The 23,241-nt window shown below is 42.8% G+C and overlaps 1 protein-coding gene across 1 annotated transcript; it reads right to left on the bottom strand.

Moving 5' to 3' along the window:
- Positions 1–1,551: 1,551 nt before the first annotated feature.
- LOC142804718 (LIM and senescent cell antigen-like-containing domain protein 1) lies at positions 1,552–22,563 on the bottom strand. The gene is made up of 10 exons (XM_075891136.1): positions 21,697–22,563; positions 18,511–18,636; positions 17,726–17,771; positions 16,166–16,353; positions 14,935–15,006; positions 13,836–13,913; positions 11,882–12,032; positions 6,681–6,822; positions 5,896–5,971; positions 1,552–2,053 (listed from the first exon to the last, which is right to left on the bottom strand). Exons 1-10 carry the CDS (start codon positions 22,155–22,157, stop codon positions 1,918–1,920), a joined length of 1,476 nt encoding a protein of 491 aa, XP_075747251.1. The 5' UTR covers positions 22,158–22,563; the 3' UTR covers positions 1,552–1,917.
- Between the last annotated feature and the right edge of the window lie 678 nt (positions 22,564–23,241).

Genomic DNA, 23,241 nt, shown 5'->3' with positions numbered 1-23,241 from the left:
CTCGTACTTCATTCCCAGCTAGACAGAAAATGTGTTCGCACTATTTGGACAGAACATCATGTTACTGTGCATAACGAATGCAACGTCCCTTCTCCCTGATACGCATACACTTTAATCAATCTTTCGGAGAATTTTGCTTCTTGCATAAGCAAATAAAGCACTATACAGCACACTATATGCCCACCTGTAAAATGCTTGAACAATAAATGCAAGAAGGCATGACTGTTTCACATGATATTAGCATGACATGCATCTCAATCATAAGACAAACACAAATTTGCAGTAAAAGGCTAAAATGTCAGATCCAAAAAAATGTCCAACAGTCAGATCGTGACAACAGCAGCTGGTAAACAGTAACAAGTGGTCATAATAATGCAAAAATTGACATAATATAGTTGTGATTGCACAAAAGAAACAGATCATGGTGGCAGTAAGAAGCTTTTCAATGCTCAAGTGCTTGCCATGAAAAGTGAGGCAGCGAAAGTCAGAACAAGGCAGGTAGAAAGTATGATGATGTGTTGTCAGCAGCAGTTAAAATCTCTCAGACAAGTTCGCTTGAGTGGATAAAGATGGAAATTGCTCAGAGTTGAGGAAAAGAAGGTGGTAGCAATGATACAGTAAGAAGAAATGATAGAAAAGAAGTAATTTATCCGAACTGCTGAGATTGGCTGATGAGTCACTAGTCAGATTTGTGCGTGACACCTGGCAAAAATCACCGGCCTTTAATGTGACGTCGTGCCAGCCCACTGATCTGTGGGAACCAACTTCGATGTGCAAATTTGAGGAGCATTGGACCTTGGTGTGTGTCAGAATAGACAGATTGAGTTGTGCTCAACATGAGAAGACTAGATAATGGCTTATCCTTGCCTCTGACATTCTGCAAAATACTACAGAATCTTAAATTGGGACGAAGAATAAGAAGAGCTATGCACACCTTATTATAAATGAGTTCCAATAAAACAAAAAATCATTAATAATTAATGTGCAAATGAAATTTGATACAGAAGGCTTTGGTGAAATGTAAGAGAGAACATATCAAACTCTTTTCTTTTATGCCCGAAAAAAAAGTTCGTGAAACCAAAGCCTTCCTGCAGCAAACCCTCACTGCAAAAAACCCGTGAATGCAGAATGCTTCATAAAATTTGTTGAAAGAAAAATGAGATTCTAAAATGAAATTCTTAATTGAAAATGTTTTGATGAGACAATATATACCTCAGAATCTGACTGGATTTATGAAAACAGTGATGTTCTTTGTAGCAGATAATTTATACACTTCATATCTCCCATTCAAGAAACACATGAACAACAATGTAATCTTGCTACTATGTATGAAATTAAGAAGATTGTGCGCCATCACTAATATACAGAATTTTTTCTCACATAGTAAAATCCTCAAATAGTATAAATCTCTTAACAGACCTTGCGTTCAATGGATGCCTCATATTACATTGATGCTTTAAATATGAGACATCCCGACGCCAGTAAGCATTTAAAAAGTATACGAGGTGAAGGCCTGAAGTTTTAACAAGCAAATTATTTGCTCAATTCATTTTTAAAAGTATTCATTGCGAAAGCCATAACTTTAAGAAGGCATGAATGACTTTTCATAATTACTGAACTCTTAGCTCTTTTACCAGCACTGAAAATGCCCGCTTTGAAAGCTAAAATATTCACCACTGGCAATGCCACTCTCCTGCGAAGTTCAATTTCAAATATACTGACATCAACAGCAACAGCAGCATTGTTAACATGTAAACAACATCAACAAGTATATAAGAATCGATGCACAATTTAAGACCCTGGCTATGTGACAACTAGAGAACTGTGCGTAATATAGTAAATATATTACTCTTGTAAGCTTGGCACACTAGTTGATTAAAATGTTGCACAGAGCAAAGATAAGCTGCCTTGCTCTCCTTATGCACAGGGTTGCCAGGTGTTATTCTTTGAATTGACCTCGTAAGATTTCTTCAGTCGTTTCTTCAGATCACTCGGAAACTTTTCGAAGCACCGCTTGCAGACGGGCTTCAGGTCCACTTCAAAAAACTTAGTCCTGCAAAGAGAAATTGCAAGGTGTCTTTACGAGGAAAAAACAGAAGGCCTCTGCAATGAACTGAACACCAGTTTTGGTCTATATATATAGCACAGCCCAGTTTTTCACAATTCAAACACCCATTACATGTTTGGAACATCATAGTGATTGCAGACAATGTTTTCGAGGCACAAAATGCTTAACAATAAACTGTTGCAGAAAGGAACTGTGCAAGCCAGAAGGGAGGTGGTACTCAAGGAAACTCAATAAAGAGCCAGTAGAAATCAATGCATATCCAGTCATCTCAATCCAGGGCAGAACCAACGAAACCTTGGATCTCTGTACAAGAGCATATGGGTCACCGGGAACCTAAAGCATCGGCCAAGGATCTACTATTGATGTGAGTACAGCAACGGCTGGTCAAGGGTATGCCAGATATGCCAGCGAGCAAGTTGTGCTCGCAATGAAGCCACTCATTCGGAGGCAATAAAGGGAAAAGGAAGGGCTGTGAATATCACGCAAGCAAGAGGAGCTCTCCTTAAGGTAAGTCTCATTTTTATCCAAAATATTTCAAGCTCATAATAACTGTTGCGGTATTACATCCGAAGCCACAATATGATTACGAGCAATGTTGTTGTTAAATATTGTGTGACCGACGAAGTTAGCCGCTATCATCATTAGGGAATTAGGCCGGCATTAAGAATAAAGAAGAGGTCGATCGGGTGGGCTTCGCTATGGGCACGGCGCCTCGTCCTTTCCTCAACATTTTGGTGCTGTGAAACCCGGGAGGAAGGACCTTCGGAGGTGAGATGGAGCGACTTCACGAATTTCGACTGCAGTTGTAGCCTCGAGGACTTCTGTGAAGCTGCCGTGGCTAAAGCTGATGTGCGAGGCCTAACCACCACCGAGACCTGGGAGCGCGACTCCGGTTGCAACTGAGACCACTAGGAGCACCAATGGACTGACGTGAGTACAGGCATTGTCTGGAGGTTCGCGAGACTGGAGCCCTCACGTCTACTTCGGCTCTGTCCTGACTCGCCATCACGACGACGGCCCAATATTCACAAGGCAAGGCAGTCCATGATGTCAACGAAGTACATCTTGGCAGTGCAGCCCCGTGAGTGCAGGCATTGTCTGGGGGCTCGCGAGACGGGAGCTCTCACGTCTTCTCCTGCTCGGTACTGACTCGCCCTTCACGACGATGGCCCGATATGCACAAGATCACGAAGAATGACAGCCCGACAAGTGACAGATATTCGTTGTGTGAACCTTCTGTGATGGATGCCGTGATGACTCCGACTTCGCCTTTTGACACGGTTGGCCTGTGACTTTTCACGTTTCCGACACTGAACCGGATCATGGAGGCCCTCTACGAAAGGCGGAGTCAAACACGCAAGGCCGTCACGCAGGTCATCACAGACGCCGAATGTCTTCGGCAATTGGATTGTTCACCAATCTGTGAGTTGCGACGTATTCACCGAGTTTCGATTGTGCAATATGAGGAACTCAGAAGAATCGACCAGGAAATAAAAGATGCAGTTGAAGCCGAGATGAAGCCGAGATTTGGAAGCCGAGATGAAGGAGGCAGAAGTTTATGAGCGTCAGATCATTCTAGCGAAAGTCAGAACTGAATATAAAATCGCTGACGCATTAAAGGTATGGCAGGCTCGCTTGGGAACAAGACTAGAGAATAAAATAGAAACAGAAAGAAAGGCACTCTTTGCGTCTGCGTCACCACCAACCAGCCAAGACCCATCAGGCAGCAATCTTGTAGCACAGATGGCAGTCGAGTCAGCCTCGGGACATGTTCTTGAGTGTGGTGGAAGCCAATCGATCAAGACCTTCTGAAGTAACGACCATTGAAGGAGCCTGCGCAGAACAACCGCTATTCACAAGGACCTGGCCCATGCCTGCAGAGCTGTCGTCAGCGTGCCATACCCATGAACCTGTTGTCAAGACATCTACAACAACTTCGGTGTTCGAGGTGGAAGGCAGTCCCATGATTGAAAAGGGGGAAGACATTGTAGACCTAAAGGGCCACCCACTAGATGTTGAGGATACGTCCAAGCCAAGGCTAGCAGATTTAGATGTTGTAAAGTCCTCATCGCCCTGCGTACAAATGCCCGATAGAGGAAAACCAAGGTCAATTCTCGAAGTGACAAGAAACATAAAAAAGAGACAAAAGGCCACGACGACACAAGGGCCAGCCCCTTGCGCTGCTGAAAGCTTAGGTTCTTCGAGAAGGCTACAGAAGTCAATATTGAAGAGGGTGTGCATTTCACATCTTATTTCCGTAAGGTTAGTAAATGCCGACACAGCGTAACACCAGTGAAGGAGAGAGACCAGACGAAGTCGGAAGTACAAGGGATATAAGGTAAATGTAGCAACTAACAGAAAGCAAAGGAAAAGTCTCATGAAGTATAGCCACAAGAGATCTTCCTGGAAGAGTCTTATCTGCGAATTTTCATGCCAAGGAAGCTTGCTCAGTAACAGTGCAGGTTCATCAAGGTCAATGCGTTCAGAAGCAAGAGTGTGGAACTAGCGCCGAAAGCACCGCTGGAAAAGCAGACGCGGTTGGATATCACGGATTTTCCCACATGGACTGACCTGGACTGACAAGTACTCTTGAATAGCGTGTGCTTCTTACTTGGCGTGTTAGTGTTCTTCATCAACAATTGTGGGGGCGCGGAGGATGTTAAATATTGTGTGACCGACGAAGATAGTCGCTATCATCATTAGGAAATTAGACCAGCATTGAGAATAAAGAAGAGGTTGATCGGGTGGGCTTCGCCACGGGCACGGCGCCTCGTCTTTTCCTCAACAGTTGTAGTGGAGGGCACAGGAAATTTTGACCACTTTGACTTTTTAATGTGTACCTCTAGCATCTCGCCTTCATCGAAATGCGGCCACAGAATGCCGGTATTCGAGCCCGCAACCTTCAGGTCAGCAGTAGAAAACAAGCTCAACCTAGGCAACAGGGAAACGTTTATATGCACCTTAATTTAAAACAGTGAAATAAGCTGAAACACAGCACTGTATGCAGAATCGGACTTATTCAGTCCTCTTCACATTCAGGCAAAGATGGTACCACAGTACTTCAAAGCCACGCAGATTCAGTACCTGTTCCCATGCAGTGAACAGAGAACTTTAGAATATTATGTCATGACAAAAAAATAAGATAGCCTCTATTGTGTAACATAGCTCTGTTCTTTGAGGATCATGGTACATGTCATGCAAAAAGCAAAACTAGGGAATTAGAAAAGCTCATTTTTTTTTTGTCATACACAATAAAAATTAACAGAAAAGAATGCCAAGAAAGGTATAGGGAATATTACTTGTAATAATTATGATACAAACATGAAGAAAGTCCAGGAAACAAAAAGATAGCTTTTGCTAGCAGGGACTGAACCAGCAACCTTAAAATTGTGCACATGCTCTAGCATGCGAGCTACAACAGTGGTCATCCCCCCTTTTACTTTATAGGGTATATCTATGTATCTTTAAAACTGGGAGTGTTAGTCTGCGCCAATAGCAGCCTTGGCGCAGAGTATGGAGCGCTCTGTGTGGGCCGAGGTGTTCTGAACGAAATTTGGAGGTTGCGTTCCTGCTGGTGGCAAGTTATCTTTACTTCCCGTTTACTTTCTCCAGATTTATACCATTAATTATTACAAATAACATCTTCTATACTTTCCTTGGCTTTCTTGTCTGTTGCTTTTCGTTAAAGCAAAACTGTAAGTCATCTAGTATTAACACAGGCACTTCCATAACTGTTGTTCGTGCAGCATTTATGACTAAGCCATTAAAAAGAATGGCAGAGTTGCAAATATCAGGCGTAACATGACCATAAGTAATATCTGACTCACTTCTGGCTCATTTTCTGGTCACACACCGAGCAGGCAAAATGGTGGACACACCAGGCCTTGTTCAGTGCTGTGAACACTGTGAGAAAAAAAAAAGACAACATGAGACTTGTCTTGCAAACCCCTAGGAGCACGAAAGCTTGGGCAAGTTTGTATGGCATTACGGAATAAATTCACAGCAACAAAAAGAGGGACAGACAGAAAAGGAGTGGACATTACGTGCGCTGTTTCACATGAAACTGGATTCATTACAAAAAGAAAGCGGAAGAGGTAAACTACATTTCATAATGCACATGACCGCACACTTGCGCAGAGGGCTCACAAAAGCCACAAGAACAACAACAAAGTCACTCTGGCATGATACCAGGTTTCTGCAAAAAATTGAATTCACTGTCAGTAGATTGACAGAAGGTTGGCTGACACACACGTCTCACCTTTCTTTTTGATTAGAGAGGCCTGGACAATCTCTCGCATTAGCTTATCGTCGTGTCTAAAAATGAGTCTGGTATATGAAAGCCCAGGTTCGCACCTGTATTCACTGCAGTGTAGTGTAAAGTGCAAGTAGGCCGTGCTTATCCCCACCAACTAAAGGATGGTACCATACCTACCTCCACCAAACTAACGAACGGCACTACACATTTTGGTCCACTAGATTAAATGTTTCACTCAAGGCCACTGTGCAAGGTGACAAGAGTAAAGGACAGAGCAAGTAGAAAAGTGCAACTTGTGACCTATGATGCAATTAAAACGATACCTATAATAAAAACAAAAAACACACTCTTACGTACCATCCCCACCAATGACATTGTTACAGATGTAGCACAGGTTGCCAAACAGCTGGTGGTAGTGTGTCTCGCAGTAGGCTAAGCCCTTTTTCTCGTAGTGCCGGTGGCCAAGGAATGGCTTCTCACACTTGGCACAGACGAAGTGCTACAAAAATAAAAGGATACAATCTTGAGAAACAGTCCCTTGAGCATCATCAGAAGCAGAAGCTCTTGGTAACCTCAAAACCAAATTTCGGTGACTTTTATAAAGGCCAACATTATCTATGGTTAGAAGCGCCTACACGTATGCTCACAAAACTTTTTCAAATTGTGAAAAGATCAATTCCACAAGAAAAGCTTATATTAATCTACAATAAAGATTATAAAAAAATTTAAAAATAAAGGAAGAGAGAATAATGGAGATTCACGAGGAGCAAACTCTTTCACAGTGTCTACATGTTGGAATTAGCACACATGTTAGATATTGCACAACTAAGCATCATTAATGTGGTTGTCTTACTCACATAGGTACTTCATTAATTTCACAGTTACATACGTAGAGTAAGAGCAATGCTTTACTCAAAATGTTCCCACAGGTAATATGTAACTATCGCTAAAGTGCATATTCAGATGCGGGTGACAATTTCTCAGCCGAGAAAGAAGTTGTACAGTATGCTGCTGGTATTTACACACTGTCCATGTTTGAACTTACGCTGAAGTTCTCAAAGGAAGTAAATTAACGTAATCCGTTTTCTGCACGCACATAAATTTTTAAAAGTGAAATCGTCACTGCGTTGTGCTTACTTTCAGTGTTATTTCCTGTTTGGCATCATTATTATCTCCGTTTATCCCTGCTGTTGACTGCCAATTCAAACAAACACTGGAAATTGAACCTGCAAAAAGCTGATACCCTGATCCAACTTATAACTTGTTCCTCCTACGTGCATACTTGACAGAATAAGTTAAAAGAGTCAGCCAAACAAACATACGACTTCCAGTTTTTACTGAAAAAGTTGACCCTTTAGTGAAGGAAGAGCTTTTCATAATCCACCTTGTCAATGCAAGGCTAACGAGAAATAGATCTAGTTTCTTTAACTCTTGCTGTAACAAAGAAACATATGTCATTGTGAAAAAAATCAAATAATGAAGTGTTTTGAGCTGCGAACAACTGCCTGAGTAAGCCACCAGTGTAACTTTTTTAATCGTTTTTATTTTTATGCCATCACCCATCAAATATACAACTCACTTGAAAAAAAAATAAAAATGTTGCTGCGAAATCAGAGAATAATAAAAAGGGGCACTGAGACAATGAGCTGTCTATCTATACAACTTGGACATGTCAGCGGAAAAAAGTTCGAGGATGCTTGAGCATTGCCTTCAAGAGTAGAATGTGACAGTGTAATTGGGCCCCATGAAAATTGCCCCCAAACATGCCGCAAGGAGAGGAACGTTTGTGCGCATAACATTGGCCCTTGCTCACTACATCATAATTCTTCAGTTTACTAATTGGCAAAGCACCCACTACTGGTCTATAAGGTGTCATGTGCACTTGCGTAGCTGCATACTTCGTAATGCAGCTTTAAACCACCCAGTCGTTGTACAATTCACATGTTTTGACGCCTGGTTCGATTCTAGAATAATTACACTCAATATTAGATGTGCTGAGGAAACTCCTTCCATGACACGACATTCATTTAGGGTTTTTATTTAAAAGCACTTTCAAGCAAGGACATGGCTCTGTGGTAGGAACACCTTCTTGCGACGCCGATGACCTGGGTTCAATTATCATGTCAAACCGAAAATTTTTACGACTTACTTTATTTCCATCTTTCTCAATTTTTCAGTCACAGACAAGAGGCCGATTTTTTGCTCACAATGCGCGACGCTGACTTCGACACCAACATTAGAATCTGCAAATCGAGCTCTTTGACGCTATTGCATTAAAATTTTGATGTGTGTAAGCACTCTGTTCTGTGAGCTCGCTTAAGGGGAGATGCGGGTCGAAAAATCGCGTTTTTTGCGAAAATTTCCACTTTTGAGATATTGCTTCTAAAATCACTTTTGATCATTCAACTATCATTTCCCCAAAGGTCATAGCTGAATTCAAACGAGAAAGTGGTAAAAAGTCGATCTGCGCTAGTGAAGGTAGCTGCCGAAGTCGCGAATTCACGCATCCGACGGCTATTTTTGAAAATCCGCCACTCGGCAACACGATGACGTCCGCCATCGGGGTTTGTTCGGTGGTGTAGATCAAGGCTCCTTCTAGTGTACAGGCGTCCCCCTAGTTTCGTATTTTAGTGAGGAATTTCACAAAACAGTCGTTTCCAAGTCGGTTTGCAGCCAAGCTGCAGCCGCTTCGCGCATCTCTACCGGTCACATGGTACGCTACCGAGGCCGCCATTGGCTACATCTGATCGGCCTCGCTCGCTGAGCGCTTGCGACGATCGGCACTTGCCGTGCGTTTCTACGTTTTTCCGAGTTCACCATGGATAACTCGAAGAAGCGAGACTTCCGAGCACGAAAGTTTGCAAGCAAGAACAAGTACCAAGGGCGTCGACGTAAACCGAAGCGCAAAGCAGCGGTAGAAGAATGCGAGCCGCGGGCCACTAGGCCTAATCAAGGCAGCGGAGATACGGCGGCTTGCGGGAACTTTGACGAAATCGACGCCGCGATCAAGTTCATCAGCGCATCAGAAAAAAAGATTGAACAGTTCGAAAGCGAAAGAACGAAGAGTGTTTGTGGCTCTGTGAGCGGAGTATTTTGTGACATCGGCGCACTGACATCGATGGTAAGCCGTGCTGTTTGTCCAACATGCCACACCGCTGGACTCGTCGTTCGCGACACCGCAAGTAAACGTAAGGGCCTCTCTTCGTTCCTCGAGCTGCACTGTGATAACAGTGAGTGTCCTGAGTCAGTGGTTTCTGCCGCGCATAGTTCGCGGCGTGTTCTGCCGGAAAGACAGCCCACCGATGCCGGTGATGACTGGAGCTACCGAAGCGGCAGCTCGCGTGACAGCTTCGCTGTCAATGTGAAGGTAGTTGTGGCTGCGCGTGCAATAGGCATTGGGCATGAACAGCTGTCGCGTTTTTGCGCTATTCTTGGACTGCCAATACCTATGCATCATAAGACTTTTATTGCAATTGGCAAAAAAGTTCATGCTGCAGCTACCAAAGCTGTGCAAGAAAACCTGGCGAAAGCGCGGATGATAACTAAAGAGAAAGTGGATGGGGCTGATGTTGCTGTCATGTATGATGGCACATGGCAAAAAAGAGGGCACAAGAGCCACAATGGCATCGGCACTGCTGTGTCTGTGGACACTGGTTTGTGCCTAGATTTTGAAGTGCTATCGAATTACTGCCTTGCCTGTAGCCGGCACCAGGACTTGGGTGATGAGGAAGAAATATGGCAAGCATTCCACACACCTGTCTGCGAAAAAAATACAGAGTGCTCCTCTCATGCCATGGAGACTGAGGCAGCTTTGCGCATATGGGGCAGGACATCCTCATACACAACACCATTGCGCTTCACCAAGTTCCTCAGTGATGGGGACAGCAAAGCTTATACCGCTGTCGCTGAGGCCAAGGTATATGGTGAAGCTGTTGTGGACAAGGAGGAGTGCACAAACCATGTGGCCAAGCGTCTAGGCACTGCACTTCGGAAACTGCCAACAAGACTTCCACGAGGGGAAAAGCTGACAGATGGCACAATTCAGAAGCTGCAGAACTATTACCGTATTGCAATCACAAACAACAGAGGTGATATTCTGAAAATGCATCGTGCCATCTGGGCCTCATATTTCCATTCATCATCGAGCAACACAGCAGGCAGCCACCGATACTGTCCAGAAGGGGCGACTTCCTGGTGCAAGCATAGGCGAGCTGAAGCGCTTGGGGAGGCCCCACCCGACCACACACCAATCTTGACCAAGGCTCAAGGATTGGCTGTGCTTCCCATTTACAAGCGGCTCACAGATGAAAAGTTGCTGGTGCGTTGTATCCAAGGGAAGACCCAAAACGCTGCAGAATCTTTGAACAGCAAAATCTGGTTGTTGTGTCCGAAGACTAAGTTTGCCTCCCGGACAACAGTGGAAACTGCAGCTGCTATGGCCGTGTTGTGGTTCAATAAAGGACATTCAAGCTTTGAACACGTGCTAGAGGAGCTTGGTGTAGTCCCACCAGATCAACTGATCACCCTGGGCCAATCCCGCGACCAGAGGAGAATCGAAAGAATGTCTGCGTGTGAAACAGCCGAGGCAAGGGCCCATCGGCGGAACGTGGCAAAGAAAGCGCGCCTTGATGACTCCCTTCTCAAGCGGCGAGAAGGATCCACATATGGAGCAGGACAATTTTAGGTGCTCTAGCTGTGTCCCTTCTATGATATCACCAAGTTTTGTGCAAATCGCACTGTGTAATCATGAGTAAACATATTTACAACTTTCAAATGCATTTTTCTCGATTTCCATTTTGAGGTAATTCTCTCATCTTGTGCACAATCTTTTTTAGGCATAAAATAGTCCTATCTTGATGAAATTTTGCACAGAGCTTAATCAGCCACTCTAGAATACAAGTATCTACTTTAGGTTGCATTATACATCACAGATTTTTTGTTACACAACTTGATACACTGATAGAGAGATGTAAAATATGCATTTAGTACTTTTAATTTTTTTTTTTAATGTAGCAAATAAATTTTCTGTTTGAGGTACTTTTCTGTATTGTACTGCTCAAGTGCAGCAGAATGAGCCATTTTGCAATTCTGTGTGAAAATTTTTAGTAAGCTTTATTATGTGCACAAAAAACACTATATTTTGATATCAAAGTTGTAGTAACTCCGGAACTACTATAGCTATCAAACAAATAATTGCAGTTATGAAATCAGAACTGCAAGCTTTACTAACACCTAAAATTTCAAGGAGCTGGGTTATGAAATAAAAAAAAACCTTTTTCGAGTAGCATCTCCCCTTAATGTGCTTGGCCCTAACACACAGGATGCTGTCGAACTGATCAGATACCCTAATCAGTTTCAAAACAACTGATTAGGGTATCTAATCAAATAGCATTTGATTACAAGTTTTTTTTCCATTGATCAGTTCAACAAGCTTACTAAGTTCCCTCTATTTTATCAGTTATGTCACAAAAGTCATATCACAATAAGCAACAGTAATAGTAACCCACCACATCCAAATTAAACATGCTAACAAAAGTGGCTTAGTACACTTAGCCTACCTCGACATGCCAGTTCTTGCCAAGAGCAGTGACCACTCGTTCCTCGATCGGCCGTCGGCAAGCACCACAAATAGGGATGCCCATCTTGTCGTGGCAGCGGAGGCAATATAGGTCCCCTTTGACCTCGCGTGCCTCAGCAGTAAGTTCCACACTGCATGCAAACGGCAGTGCAGAGACAGCAACGCTTGAAGCACAACTTGCACGGTGTGAGTAACACTTCATTTATGCACTCTGAACAAGATTTGGGCCCACAAACTTCAACGTCCACGCTGCTAATGTAGTGATGATTAGAGTTTCCGTCTTATCAAGTTTCTTTTATGCACAACCTATTCTATTACATCAAGCCAATGTAGCCTTATTTATAGAGGCTTTTTGATGTCTCGATAAATTAGACTCTGCCAAGCAAAATGACATAATCCTATGCAGATACAGGAAAAAGCAGGCAATAATTTCTATACTCCTATGCAAACAATCATTTAGACTGCACCAAATGAATATTCCACATAGATAAAATCTTTAAGAATTATGTGCCATATAGGAGAACTAGCGTAATTTGTTTCCTCCCACTATTTCTCACTTGTTTCTCACTTCTGTAATTTCATTTATATATGTGTATGCCTTTTGCCTTGGTGTGTGCAAGAAATGCCACTGTACCATTCTGGCACGGTTTCAACTGAGGACTACAGAATACATCATTGAGAAAGTTAACAAATGAAAGACCCCATAATTAACCCCCATGAATTTCGAATAAGGTCATACAGCTAAATCCATCTATTGAAATGACTGTATACTACTTTAACTGGCCTCTATGCCATATGCGGCTATAGCAGCTGCTAAAACAATTTGATAGCAACCCTAGATGTTCTCGCGGTGCAACAACATAAATTCACAACATGCAACAAAAATCCTTACCAGTATCCCTGCACCAGCTAAAGAAGAGAACAAGTCCAAAAAGTGAATTTTTCAACATTAACTAAACATTGTAAACAAAATGAAGTCCGTTTCTGTAATCTTATTTGCGTGCAAGTATTAACACTGTGGGATATAAAAGAAAGTGCCACTCGGACACACAGTCACATTATTGTACAAAAAGACGAACACATGGCATTTAATTACTCCCTTCACAATTGCGAGCTCGGCCTGCCAAATCTAATATTTAACTAGTAACAAGACAAATAACCCAATATAATGCCAATTAAACACATAGACGACATAACACACAAAATGTACTGTGAATGCGGCGCTGCTGATATTCGACTCACCACGAGGGCCTGAGGGGAAATGAACTGCAGCAGTCAACCATCACCAATAATCCCTTGTCCCCACCCAAACATAATGAGCTCTATGCCAATGCCTGGATGACCTCGTTCCTTGCCAAGCAGTGCAACTAGTGCCACTTAGCGACCACTGCCTTACCTTTCGCTCGGCGGCAACATTAGCTAAGACTAATCTGTCGGCTGCCCGTGCACCATGAGGCAAAAAAAAAACGGCCTTACAGGGGGTGCTCGCACCCAACAACCCTCTTGACCAATTAAATTCGGATGTATCAGGAGCATCACCTGGTATATTCCAGATATAATTTTCAAACAATCCCCGACTATAGAACTCTTCAATTTTAAGAAAGAAACGATGCAGGTAGTGAACAGTAAGCATATGAATTTAGGTTATGCCTACATAACATGTTAATCAGCTTTTACTAGAAAAATGTTTCTGAATGCATCCAAAATTCACTCCATGCAACAAATATCGAATCATCAACAATTAAATTTAAGTGAAACATTCAAGTGAAACATTAAAGTGAAATAGTTGAATTAGATTCTTAATGCACAAGACACACACAACATTGAGCTGAAAGCTCCTCTGGAAAAAAAAAGCTGTGAGCATTCAGCATGATGATGTCCAGGTGGGCCAGAAAATCTAATAAGTGACACAACAGACATACAGGGGTACTCACCCGCAAGTAGTGCAGTTGAAATGGTACGGGTGATAAGGCTCACTGCGGAACTTGAGTGGCATGTCATCAATGATGCCGCTGAAAAACAAAAAAAGTGAGTAAGAACAGCCGTACGATTTGCTGCAGAGGTTAGAATATTTAAAAAAATTATCAAAGGACAGCACGAGCAAAGTGTCTGAATATTTCATTGTCAACACCACAGGTGAACAATGAATTCAGGCAACAGTGTAAAAAGCAGGCAACTGGCTATACTCCATTATATGAATCTCAACAATCGCTAAACAAATTTTCCAATGCAGTGAGGAGGCTTCTCGATGCAATACAGGTTCATTCAAAACAAGAGAGGTTTCAAGAAAGAGAGACAGTTGAAACAAAATGCTGGTTACACAATAAGCCAGTCTATTTCTTCAAATTTCAAGTATCTAATAGTACACTTCATTGGTTTCTATGGTGCTTTCTGCAGTGCAGCGATTTGGACTACAGCTATGCAGGACCTTTTTGACACAGGACAAGTCCAAGCACTGTGCTTAAAATTATTGTTATTATTACTTAGTTTTAAAACATTTACGCACTAGTAGAAAGTATGAGAGGGCCAGGCTGGCAACTGACTCAAGAGGAAAGGACAAGCACACTAAATAAAAATGAAAGCACAAAGACCCTATTAAAACAAAGATGAATAATTTTGATAGTAGGACCCGAAAACGAAAAATCACTGTAGGTCACACTGTTATATAGATGTAATGTCTGAGGTTATGTCACTTGCTAACAAAGAAATGTGGGCATGAGCCTACACGGTGTGTATGTGTGCAGTAAAGCAAAAAGTTAATCTTTTTTATAAAAGTAAGGCTGGCTCGATGAGCCTGGATATTTTGAGGAGCACTACCACAAATACAAGGGCATTGATCTGGGGCTTCACAAGCGATGCGCACAAAAGACGACAGCAGTGTTTTCTTTTGACAATCGTTTACGAAATGCGCCGTTAGTATATTTCAGAAAACTTTAAAGCAGCCATTTCAGTGTACTATAAATCTAGACTCAGGAGATCATTTCCAAGTGTACTCTCACATCACTATCATCATGCCAGATGGGTCACACTTACTGGCACTTGTAGCAGATGTATTTGCCACAGGCTGCGGCCTTTTCCTTTGCATTGCACTCATGACACAGAGCCCTGCACAAATAGGAAGAAAAGGTGCAAGACATACAAATCAATAAAGTTGTTTTTATCAGTGGTGTCGTCTCCGAGATGAAATCTTGTGCAACAACTCAAGGTCGGAAATAAAGAAGTAATTGTACAGGAAGCAAACTATAGAATAAATACAAGAATTATTTCAGTGATCCACATTTCCAATTCAGAAATCACACTCGTATGGCTGAAGAACGAAATGCTCGCAATCCTCCCTATGTTTCGATTGGCAGGTCATATTGTTGTGAAAAATGCACGCCGTAACCCTCACAAAGAAACTAGAACACAAGGAATAGCTCAGAATATGAATTATTTTTAATAAAAGCACATTGCATAGGCACCCTACTGCATAAAATGGTTCTGTTGCTTACTGCTCTGTTTCATGTTCGCTCAAATTTAATGGCAGCATCATGTACTCTGGATAGCACTGTTCAATAAATATTCTTGGAATATATTTGTCGGGTTCACCCAGAAAATGAAAAACTACTTCTTTTTCCCCCCTTGCCGTCATCAAAGAACTGGGCATGTAAGTGGACTGGCCTCAGTAGCTGAAAGGTTGAAAAAAATCGAGCAATAGACGATGTGAAGTCTGTTACCTAATGACACAAGCTGAGGAATACATCCTTGTTGGGAAATATGAGCGTTAACAAAGCAACAATAATTACAGAATGGCGACTTTAAAAGTTGTTAGAATAATAACGAGTTTTAATGAGCCTTTGTATAAAGTAGTCGTTTAATCAAATACCAGGCTACCTAAAATGTATACAAACACTACTGTTTCAGTAAGGCCTCCTCGTGGCATATAGAATAACTACGGATGTCGCAAGATGTTATCACAGTGACCAACCCTATTCCAGCAAGCTGCTTGTACAAAATGCCAACAGTGATATAACTGTAAACAAGCAGTCTCTTTTTTCCTTTGCTGAGAATGCCCTGGAATACAGGAGTAATTCTAAACAGCTGAAACAAAGCTGCCACTTGCATCTTTGGAAGTGCACTAAACTGTGAGGGATTGTGCACATTTATATGTGCACAAGTTAGAATTCTCTAGTAATGAACAACATTATAAAAAAACTGCACGGCAGACACCACGAAGCAGATTTTCGTGCAAGCACACACTCCATAAACCATTGGTGCTACCCACCTCCCAGCATTTTTGATGAAGCCTTGGTCTGCAAGCGGGATAGTGCAGATCTCGCAACGGAAACACTGTGGGTGCCAGTTGTTGTTCATGGCCTTGATTACGCGACCAATAATGAATTCGCCACACTTGCCACAGCATGGTGCGAAGAGAACGTGGAAGTCATGCTCGCAGTACTTGCGACCCTCAAACTGCAGGAAGTAAAAAAGAAGAAACATGCAAAGTGACAACATTGCATTTTTGATTGATTGATATGTGGGGTTTAACGTCCCAAAACCACTATATGATTATGAGAGACGCCGTAGTGGAGGGCTCCGGAAATTTAGACCACCTGGGGTTCTTTAACATTGCATTTTTGTCAAACTGCAAAGTGTACATGATTAACAATGCACTACCATTACTCATACAAAATGATCTGTCTTAGCTAAACAAGAATTCGAATGAAGTGTCGCAAGCCAATGGTAAACAACGACTACAAACAGTCAGCTTTCAGTAGGCAATTATTTCTATGCAACAATGTACTAACAAGAACACAAAGTCACATGTACACTGTCATATGCTCAGACAGCAAAGCTTGAAAAAATATTCCTGACTGCTATGAGTAGACACAGTAATTTCTGATAGTTACTGAAAAACACCAAACTAATTATTCAGATGAATAAGCATTCATAAACTAGCTACTGCTAGTTTTAAATTGTCTGTACAATAATGTATACCTTCCCTATAAAGCCAGTGTCAGAAGTTTATAGACCACAGGGCCTCAGAAACGCATGAACGTTTTCACAGCCTGATCTTGAAATTTAAAAAATTTTGTGAGCATACTAAGCGTTGCATAGCTTTACACCTTGTGAGTACAAACTATGCAAAAATTTTCAAATCTGAGGTAGTGCGTAAGATCTTAGAGTGACATTTTTTAGGATGGAGATAAGATAATTGCCCATGAATAACTACACCAATCAAAACAATACAGAACTTACAGCAAACATGCTGTGTTCTGCGTCCCTCTGGCCAGTGTAGCTTTTCATCAACAAAGTTTCAACACTTGATCCTATAAATCTCACCTCAACTAGCCCAAATTGTCACGTTCTGAATCTCAGAGTGAAAATGGCCATTTTGAGCGGCTGATGGTTGCTTCACACAGGTATGTTTATATAAGAGGCATCAGGGTTATGAACAACTATTGAAAAAAATAGGGCTAAAAAACTAACAGAAAAGCACAGAGAACAAGAGCACTGTTAAATGTTCGTCCGGTGATTACTTCAGAAATTTTAGTCCTATTGTGCTGTCCTTGGCTACAGGAAGCTTTTGTGTGCACACTTTTTTGTTTCACTCAACTGAAACATACTTCGAGCTTATAACTAGCCCAAGCCTCAATCCTAGCCTAGTTCGAGCACTCCACGAGTTCCTTCAGGTGATGTTTTAATGTGCTTTATGAACAACAAAACGACCCAATAACGAGAAAATTGCATCACTTATACTATAACAAACCCAAATTTCAAACATGCCACTAAAAAACGCAAAAAGAAATGAAAAATAATTAAAAGAGGGAGATATTTTACTGACCTCATAGAAGATGCCTTCAGGAAATGGCCGGAAGCACTGGCAACAGCTAAGAAAAGATTTGAAAAAGAATACCATGTTACCTAGTTTACTTCTCAACACGAATTTAAATTTGACAGGGCAGTTTTTATTTGTTACTTATTAAGGTGGTGGCACAGTGAAAATAGATCCTGGAACAGAACTATTTCTAGCAAAAAAAGTTTTCCGTTTTTACAGCAATTCCGTTGAACGTGAAATGCAGTATTGTCAGCTTGATGACAAAACAGCTATATTTTTTACATATCTAACAAATAGAAAAAGTAGAAAATCGAATTAGACCCAAATTGGTCACCATTTCTAATAGATGTAATAGTGATCACTCAGTGTTGCCCCATAGCATAGAGTGGGTGAAGAAAATATGCAACAATAGAGCTTGCTGACTACAATGCAAGTCCTGCAATGTTCTAAAGCATAGCCCATAGGCAAAGCATAATGTAGTTGCCTTTCAAGGGCGTAGCACTGATATGAGTGACTAGAGCAATCGCATAAGGTTCTTTCGGTTAGTACTGAACGTGTCAGGCACAGGCACTACTGAAGCATACTGTGACTCAGTTCATTCTTTGTCATTAAATGCGCATGGTTTTTCATTGCTCTGAGCGATTGGGAACGATTGGGAACACATGAACATTTACATTGAATGCATGGCGCAAACAAGTGCACAGATGCAGATTAGCACAAGGAACCCCAGCAACTTCTGAGCAAATGTACTGCACCACAATAGCAAGCAAATAGTAATATGTGAGCCTTACACGAAGCAAGCCTGGTGCCAGACTTCGCCATGGGAGTTCACAATCTTCTCATGAGGCTCAAAACCGTCCCCACATCGGGTACATGCCAAATTTTCGAGTGACATCAGGAAGTTTGCCTCACAGTCCCTGCAGTAGAAAAACAAAAGAAAAAGACAAAACACATTGAGAGAGACAAAGGAAAATTACAGAATAACACAGATCTCGCATGCTCATAATGGCATCATAAATCTGAATAAGAAGTCTTGCCACAACAACAAAACTGGTAAGGTGATGTTATATTTCCACTACGATAAATTATTTATAAATTGTTTCAACTATGTTTTAGCGCTCAGGACATGTAGATGCGTGCTACAATCCTACTACGATTGCCGAATGGTACTTATGACACATGATGCATATAGTGACATCACAGAGGTTATGACTACTACTCATCTGGAGCCTTTGGCGAAAAATGCTTCCAGTAAGTGAAAAGCTTCAAGCACATTCTCACACACACATACGGTACAAAGAACTTTATTTAAATATAGATAAAGAGTGCCACCCCTTAAGGCGGAAGTGCGGGCTGCTCCTACATAGGGACCATTAAACCTAATCTAACCACATCAGAGGCCCTCTGGACAGCCTTAAGTTGAAGATGATGTTCCGAGCTCTTGAGGGCCTAGCTACATTTCTGCTCTGTGAGGTCCTATCCGCATGCAACAAGGGGCACCGCCGAAGCATGCGATATAAATCGCACGTTTTCTCGCACCGAAGACACCGCGAGCTGAAGTCACTTGGGAATAGACAGTGCATGAAAGCAAGATTGGAATGATAATTAATTTACAGCATCCTAAGCATCTTAAGGGTCATCGCCTGTAGTCTTGTGAGCGTCTTGTGTGGTGGAGGAAATACTCTTCTTTCCAGACAGAAGTGCTTACATAAAAAAAAAGGCTGTAGTAATAGAAAAAGCAGCTGCAAAGTCACAGGTAAGCAAAAATTGGATTGGTTGTTGTAAAAATTATGTCCATCAAACACACGTTAGAATCTATGCGTGGAGAAGTTTTCATGAAGGAGTTCTCTTGCGTGCTCTGGGGAGGAACCACAAATGCAAAATTTCTTGATATTGAAATAGTAAAGTCTGCAAATACTAGTTATTATAGCAACAATGCTGTAAGTACGAGAAATGACGATATAAGACAGTTGTTAACTGTCACAGAAAAAGAGGCCCGTTGACTACTTCCTGAAAAAGTATGCTATGTCAAAAGGAGTCATACAAACAATGCCAAAAAAAGGGAGAGGGGTAAAAGCCTGAGGAAGAGTGTGGAGAAACCAGCGAAATCAAAGCAGGACTCCTAGAACAACCTCACTTTTTCTTCATAAAAGTCCCTTCACTACATATTTTGCATGTTTAACGTGCGTGACATGGCCGAGTATAATCACTCTGCTAGCGAGGAACGTATCGAACATGTTCTTTGCCATTGTGCTTACACAAGCTGTCGCTTGTAGTCACGCTGGCCTGCTTCGCTGACACGCTCCTGTCTTAGAATGCACACAAACTGTCGTTGGAAGTCTGTCAAGGCTTTAGTAGCTTTTTTTTTACACAGTAGTGGCCTAATAAATGGCAGACTATAATGCTCCCATTATTTTTCTTCCAGTTCTTTTTGTGTACATGCCTGCTTTTTGTGACCACTCTTTCCATCATTCATTACTCTTACCCTTTCCCCATTCATCATCATCATCATCAGCCTGACTACGTCCACTGCAGGACAAAGGCCTCTCCCATGTTCCGCCAGTTAACCCGGTCCTGTGCTTGCTGCAGCCAATTTATACCCGCAAACTTCTTAATCTCATCTGCCCACCTAACCTTCTGTTTCCCCACTACAGGTGGGAAACCAGTTGTTTCGATTCCCGAGTACCTTTCTGCCTTTCCCTCTCGTATCTCTCTCTACGTGGTCAAAAATCTAAACATGATAAAGATAAACCAAAATTTGTCTGATATACTAGTGAACCTAAAGAAACAAAAACAAACAAGAAAACAAGAAGAAAAAAACAAACAACACTTATGCAATTTCAAGGGGCAAATGCACTAATAAAAAAAAAATGTCTAAATAAACTGCAACACCGACACATTAGTCAACACATTGAAGGCATGGGCAGCAACACGAATGGCAACTCCTCCCACATCTGCTATCTGCTCTTATCTATGAATTTGACTCTTTGCCAAGGCGTATGCTACGGGAGGTCAGTAACCCCTCGGCAGTTATACGTGCTGCCTGAAATTATTAGAGCACCTGGTTCATTTTTACAGTGTTTCCTGCACTGGCATCTCAAGCTATTGCTACATGCAACAAAATAAACTGTAATGTGATTTAGCAATAAACTTACAAAGACATTTTTGAAAAATAAAAAAATTGCCCGACCCTGTAAGAATATGCCAGTGAACAATTACACAAGGTAACCTAGAGAGCCAGAGAAAGCCACCTTGTAGTCCAAGCATAAACCGACATGGACCAAGTTTTTAAATCGTAGCATTGTACTTCCTTTAAACATTATATCCTAATTCCCAGTCTTAATTGAATGCATAATCATGTAAAATTCAAAATTTATCTTCATTACTTTTAAGTGATGCTATCAAGAGTTAATGGAGACCTTTATGACATGGTAAGTTGTTATAAGGTGTTTACAAAATGTACACTTGCAATGCAAATGCCTACATTCTGTGATGTGTGGCATCACAAGCATCACCAAAGCCATTGAGCCACTGCATAGTTTTCTATGAAACAAGATTGAGATGCTTCAATACCCAACAAGATGATGTAACTTGACTCCTACTCATATGCTCCCAAAAGGGTGCGGAAACAGAATCTGTTTAATGGCAACACAGCAGTCATGACTGGATGAATGCCAAGGTTTGACAAGGGCACCAATATGGGCTTCTAGGTTCATCGTAAACTGGCTTGTAGCATAGTGTGGAAACGAACGAAGACAGATATGAAGTAACAGTAGCCCCTGTGTCCGCCTGTTACTTCACAGCCCTTATTTGTTTCCGCACTGTGTTCCAAGCTAGCCAAGGTTTACTTCTTAATTGTAGGATAAGAGCAGGTTCATAAAAAAAAAACAAGAAATGTCTTGTTTGTCAATAAACCCTCAGTAGTCAGTAGCTTCTTGCATTGAGAGCAATGCCGACGATTGAGAAAGGTAACATACTCCTCCACAGCCAAGGGTGCGAGTGCCGGCGCCCCTGGCGATGCATAGAGGCCCTCATTGGATCTGGAAGAACTGCCGGCACCGAAGCCACCTCCACCGTTCCTGTACTGCAGGGATGACGAAGAGGTGGACGCAGAGTCGTAGGATGTGCTCATGGACGCAGAGCTCGTTCTTTTGGGTGGTTCGGGCGGCGTGTTGTCGTAGTCGGACGAACCACGAGGGTGGTAATACTGGTGGTTTCTACTCGCCAGCGGCGCTTGTTGGCGCGTCGTCGGGCTCGTGAACGTCACGGGGGCTGGCGGTGGTGGTGGTTCGCTCACGTACAGGGCGCGCATGCGGTCGTTAAGGTGGTCCTGCCTCCTCATGTAAAGCGGGCTGGCGTCTATCTGCCACGGTATCTCGTTTCGCCGAGGCTTCTGGCGCACGCCATCGGGCCCTGTCGCGTAGCGGTTGAGCGACATGAAAGCAGTCGTTATTTGCTTCGATTATTCGTTCACTAGCCCGGTAACTCAGTTTCCGCTTCTCCTCAGAAGGCCGGCGGCTTCAAGGCCATGTCTATTAGCGCCGCCCGAGCGCTGGCCAATACAGGTTTCCTCTTTGCAGCGCTCGCTCGCGCCAATTGCAGATGCACAGCAGCTGCCGCTTTTGGCCGTTTTTCGTCTTTCGCAGCGCTTTTGAAAAAAACTCGGAGGCTAGTAGACTCACGTCTTGCTCGATTTCTCTCGAGAGAGTCCTTCCCGCACACCCGATCCTTCTTTTCGACTATCCGTCTTCTTTCGCACACACACCCCGCCTGCTACGGAGAATTCTATTCGCGAATGCGGGCGGGTGCAATTCCGAGGACGAGCGCGACAGCACCTTCCTTCGACGTGGCTTGGATCCTGTCGCTGAATGTGGCACGGATCACGAACGCAGTTGGGCGGACGAAGTCGACATATGTTTCTAAGTGGGGACGTGTACAACGGCACAACAAGTAACGGCAAATCGCGGGACGTCACGCCGACGCCTAAGCGGAAAGAAATACGACAAAAAAGACGCACAAAACCCACGATATACGAAGAACACCGTCCCCACGGATACACAGCGTTGCGGTAACGACGGAACGATGAGGGCGAGTCCACCGAAGGGCCTCAGTTGGGTGCACAGATTGTGACGGATAAACAGCGAGGTATCTCGCCAGCGCACCCGCTCAGTGCAAATACTTGGGGCGGCACAAAGGAAGGCGTTGCTCCGAGGCTGAGTCACACACGGGGTTGATGATTGCGCCTCCCCCGCCCCAACTCCAGACGGGGCTCGGAACTTCAAAACAACACGTGCGCGGTGCACAGCACGTGTTGGGAAACCACGCTGTGCGTTCAATTGGATCGATCCACGCTGAGTGTCGTCATCTTAATGTACAGCAACGCCGAATCCGAGCTCATAAAAGAAAAAAACGGCAGCCCGGCCAGACAGACGCTCGCTCGCGTCACCTCCTCGCCCCACCGTCACCTCACGCTCTCTCCTTTTCTCAACAATCTTCATTCCCATAGTGCATTGCAATCGCCG

This window comes from Rhipicephalus microplus, chromosome 1 (genome assembly GCF_043290135.1).
Source record: "Rhipicephalus microplus isolate Deutch F79 chromosome 1, USDA_Rmic, whole genome shotgun sequence".
Lineage (NCBI taxonomy): Eukaryota > Metazoa > Arthropoda > Arachnida > Ixodida > Ixodidae > Rhipicephalus > Rhipicephalus microplus.
Note: the sequence above shows the minus strand (reverse complement) of the source record. Positions and strands in the feature narration are given on the sequence as shown.

Bases quoted from the DNA above. Each gene is read 5' to 3' on its own strand.
- LOC142804718 (XM_075891136.1), bottom strand. From the start codon at position 22,157: ATGTCGCTCAACCGCTACGCGACAGGGCCCGATGGCGTGCGCCAGAAG. The intron at 18,637-21,696 runs GTATGTTACCTT...TTTCTACTGCAG, and splicing joins GCACCCTTGGCTGTGGAGGA to GGACTGTGAGGCAAACTTCC. The intron at 2,054-5,895 runs GTGAGTCAGATA...TTCTCTTTGCAG, and splicing joins GACCAGAAAATGAGCCAGAA to GACTAAGTTTTTTGAAGTGG.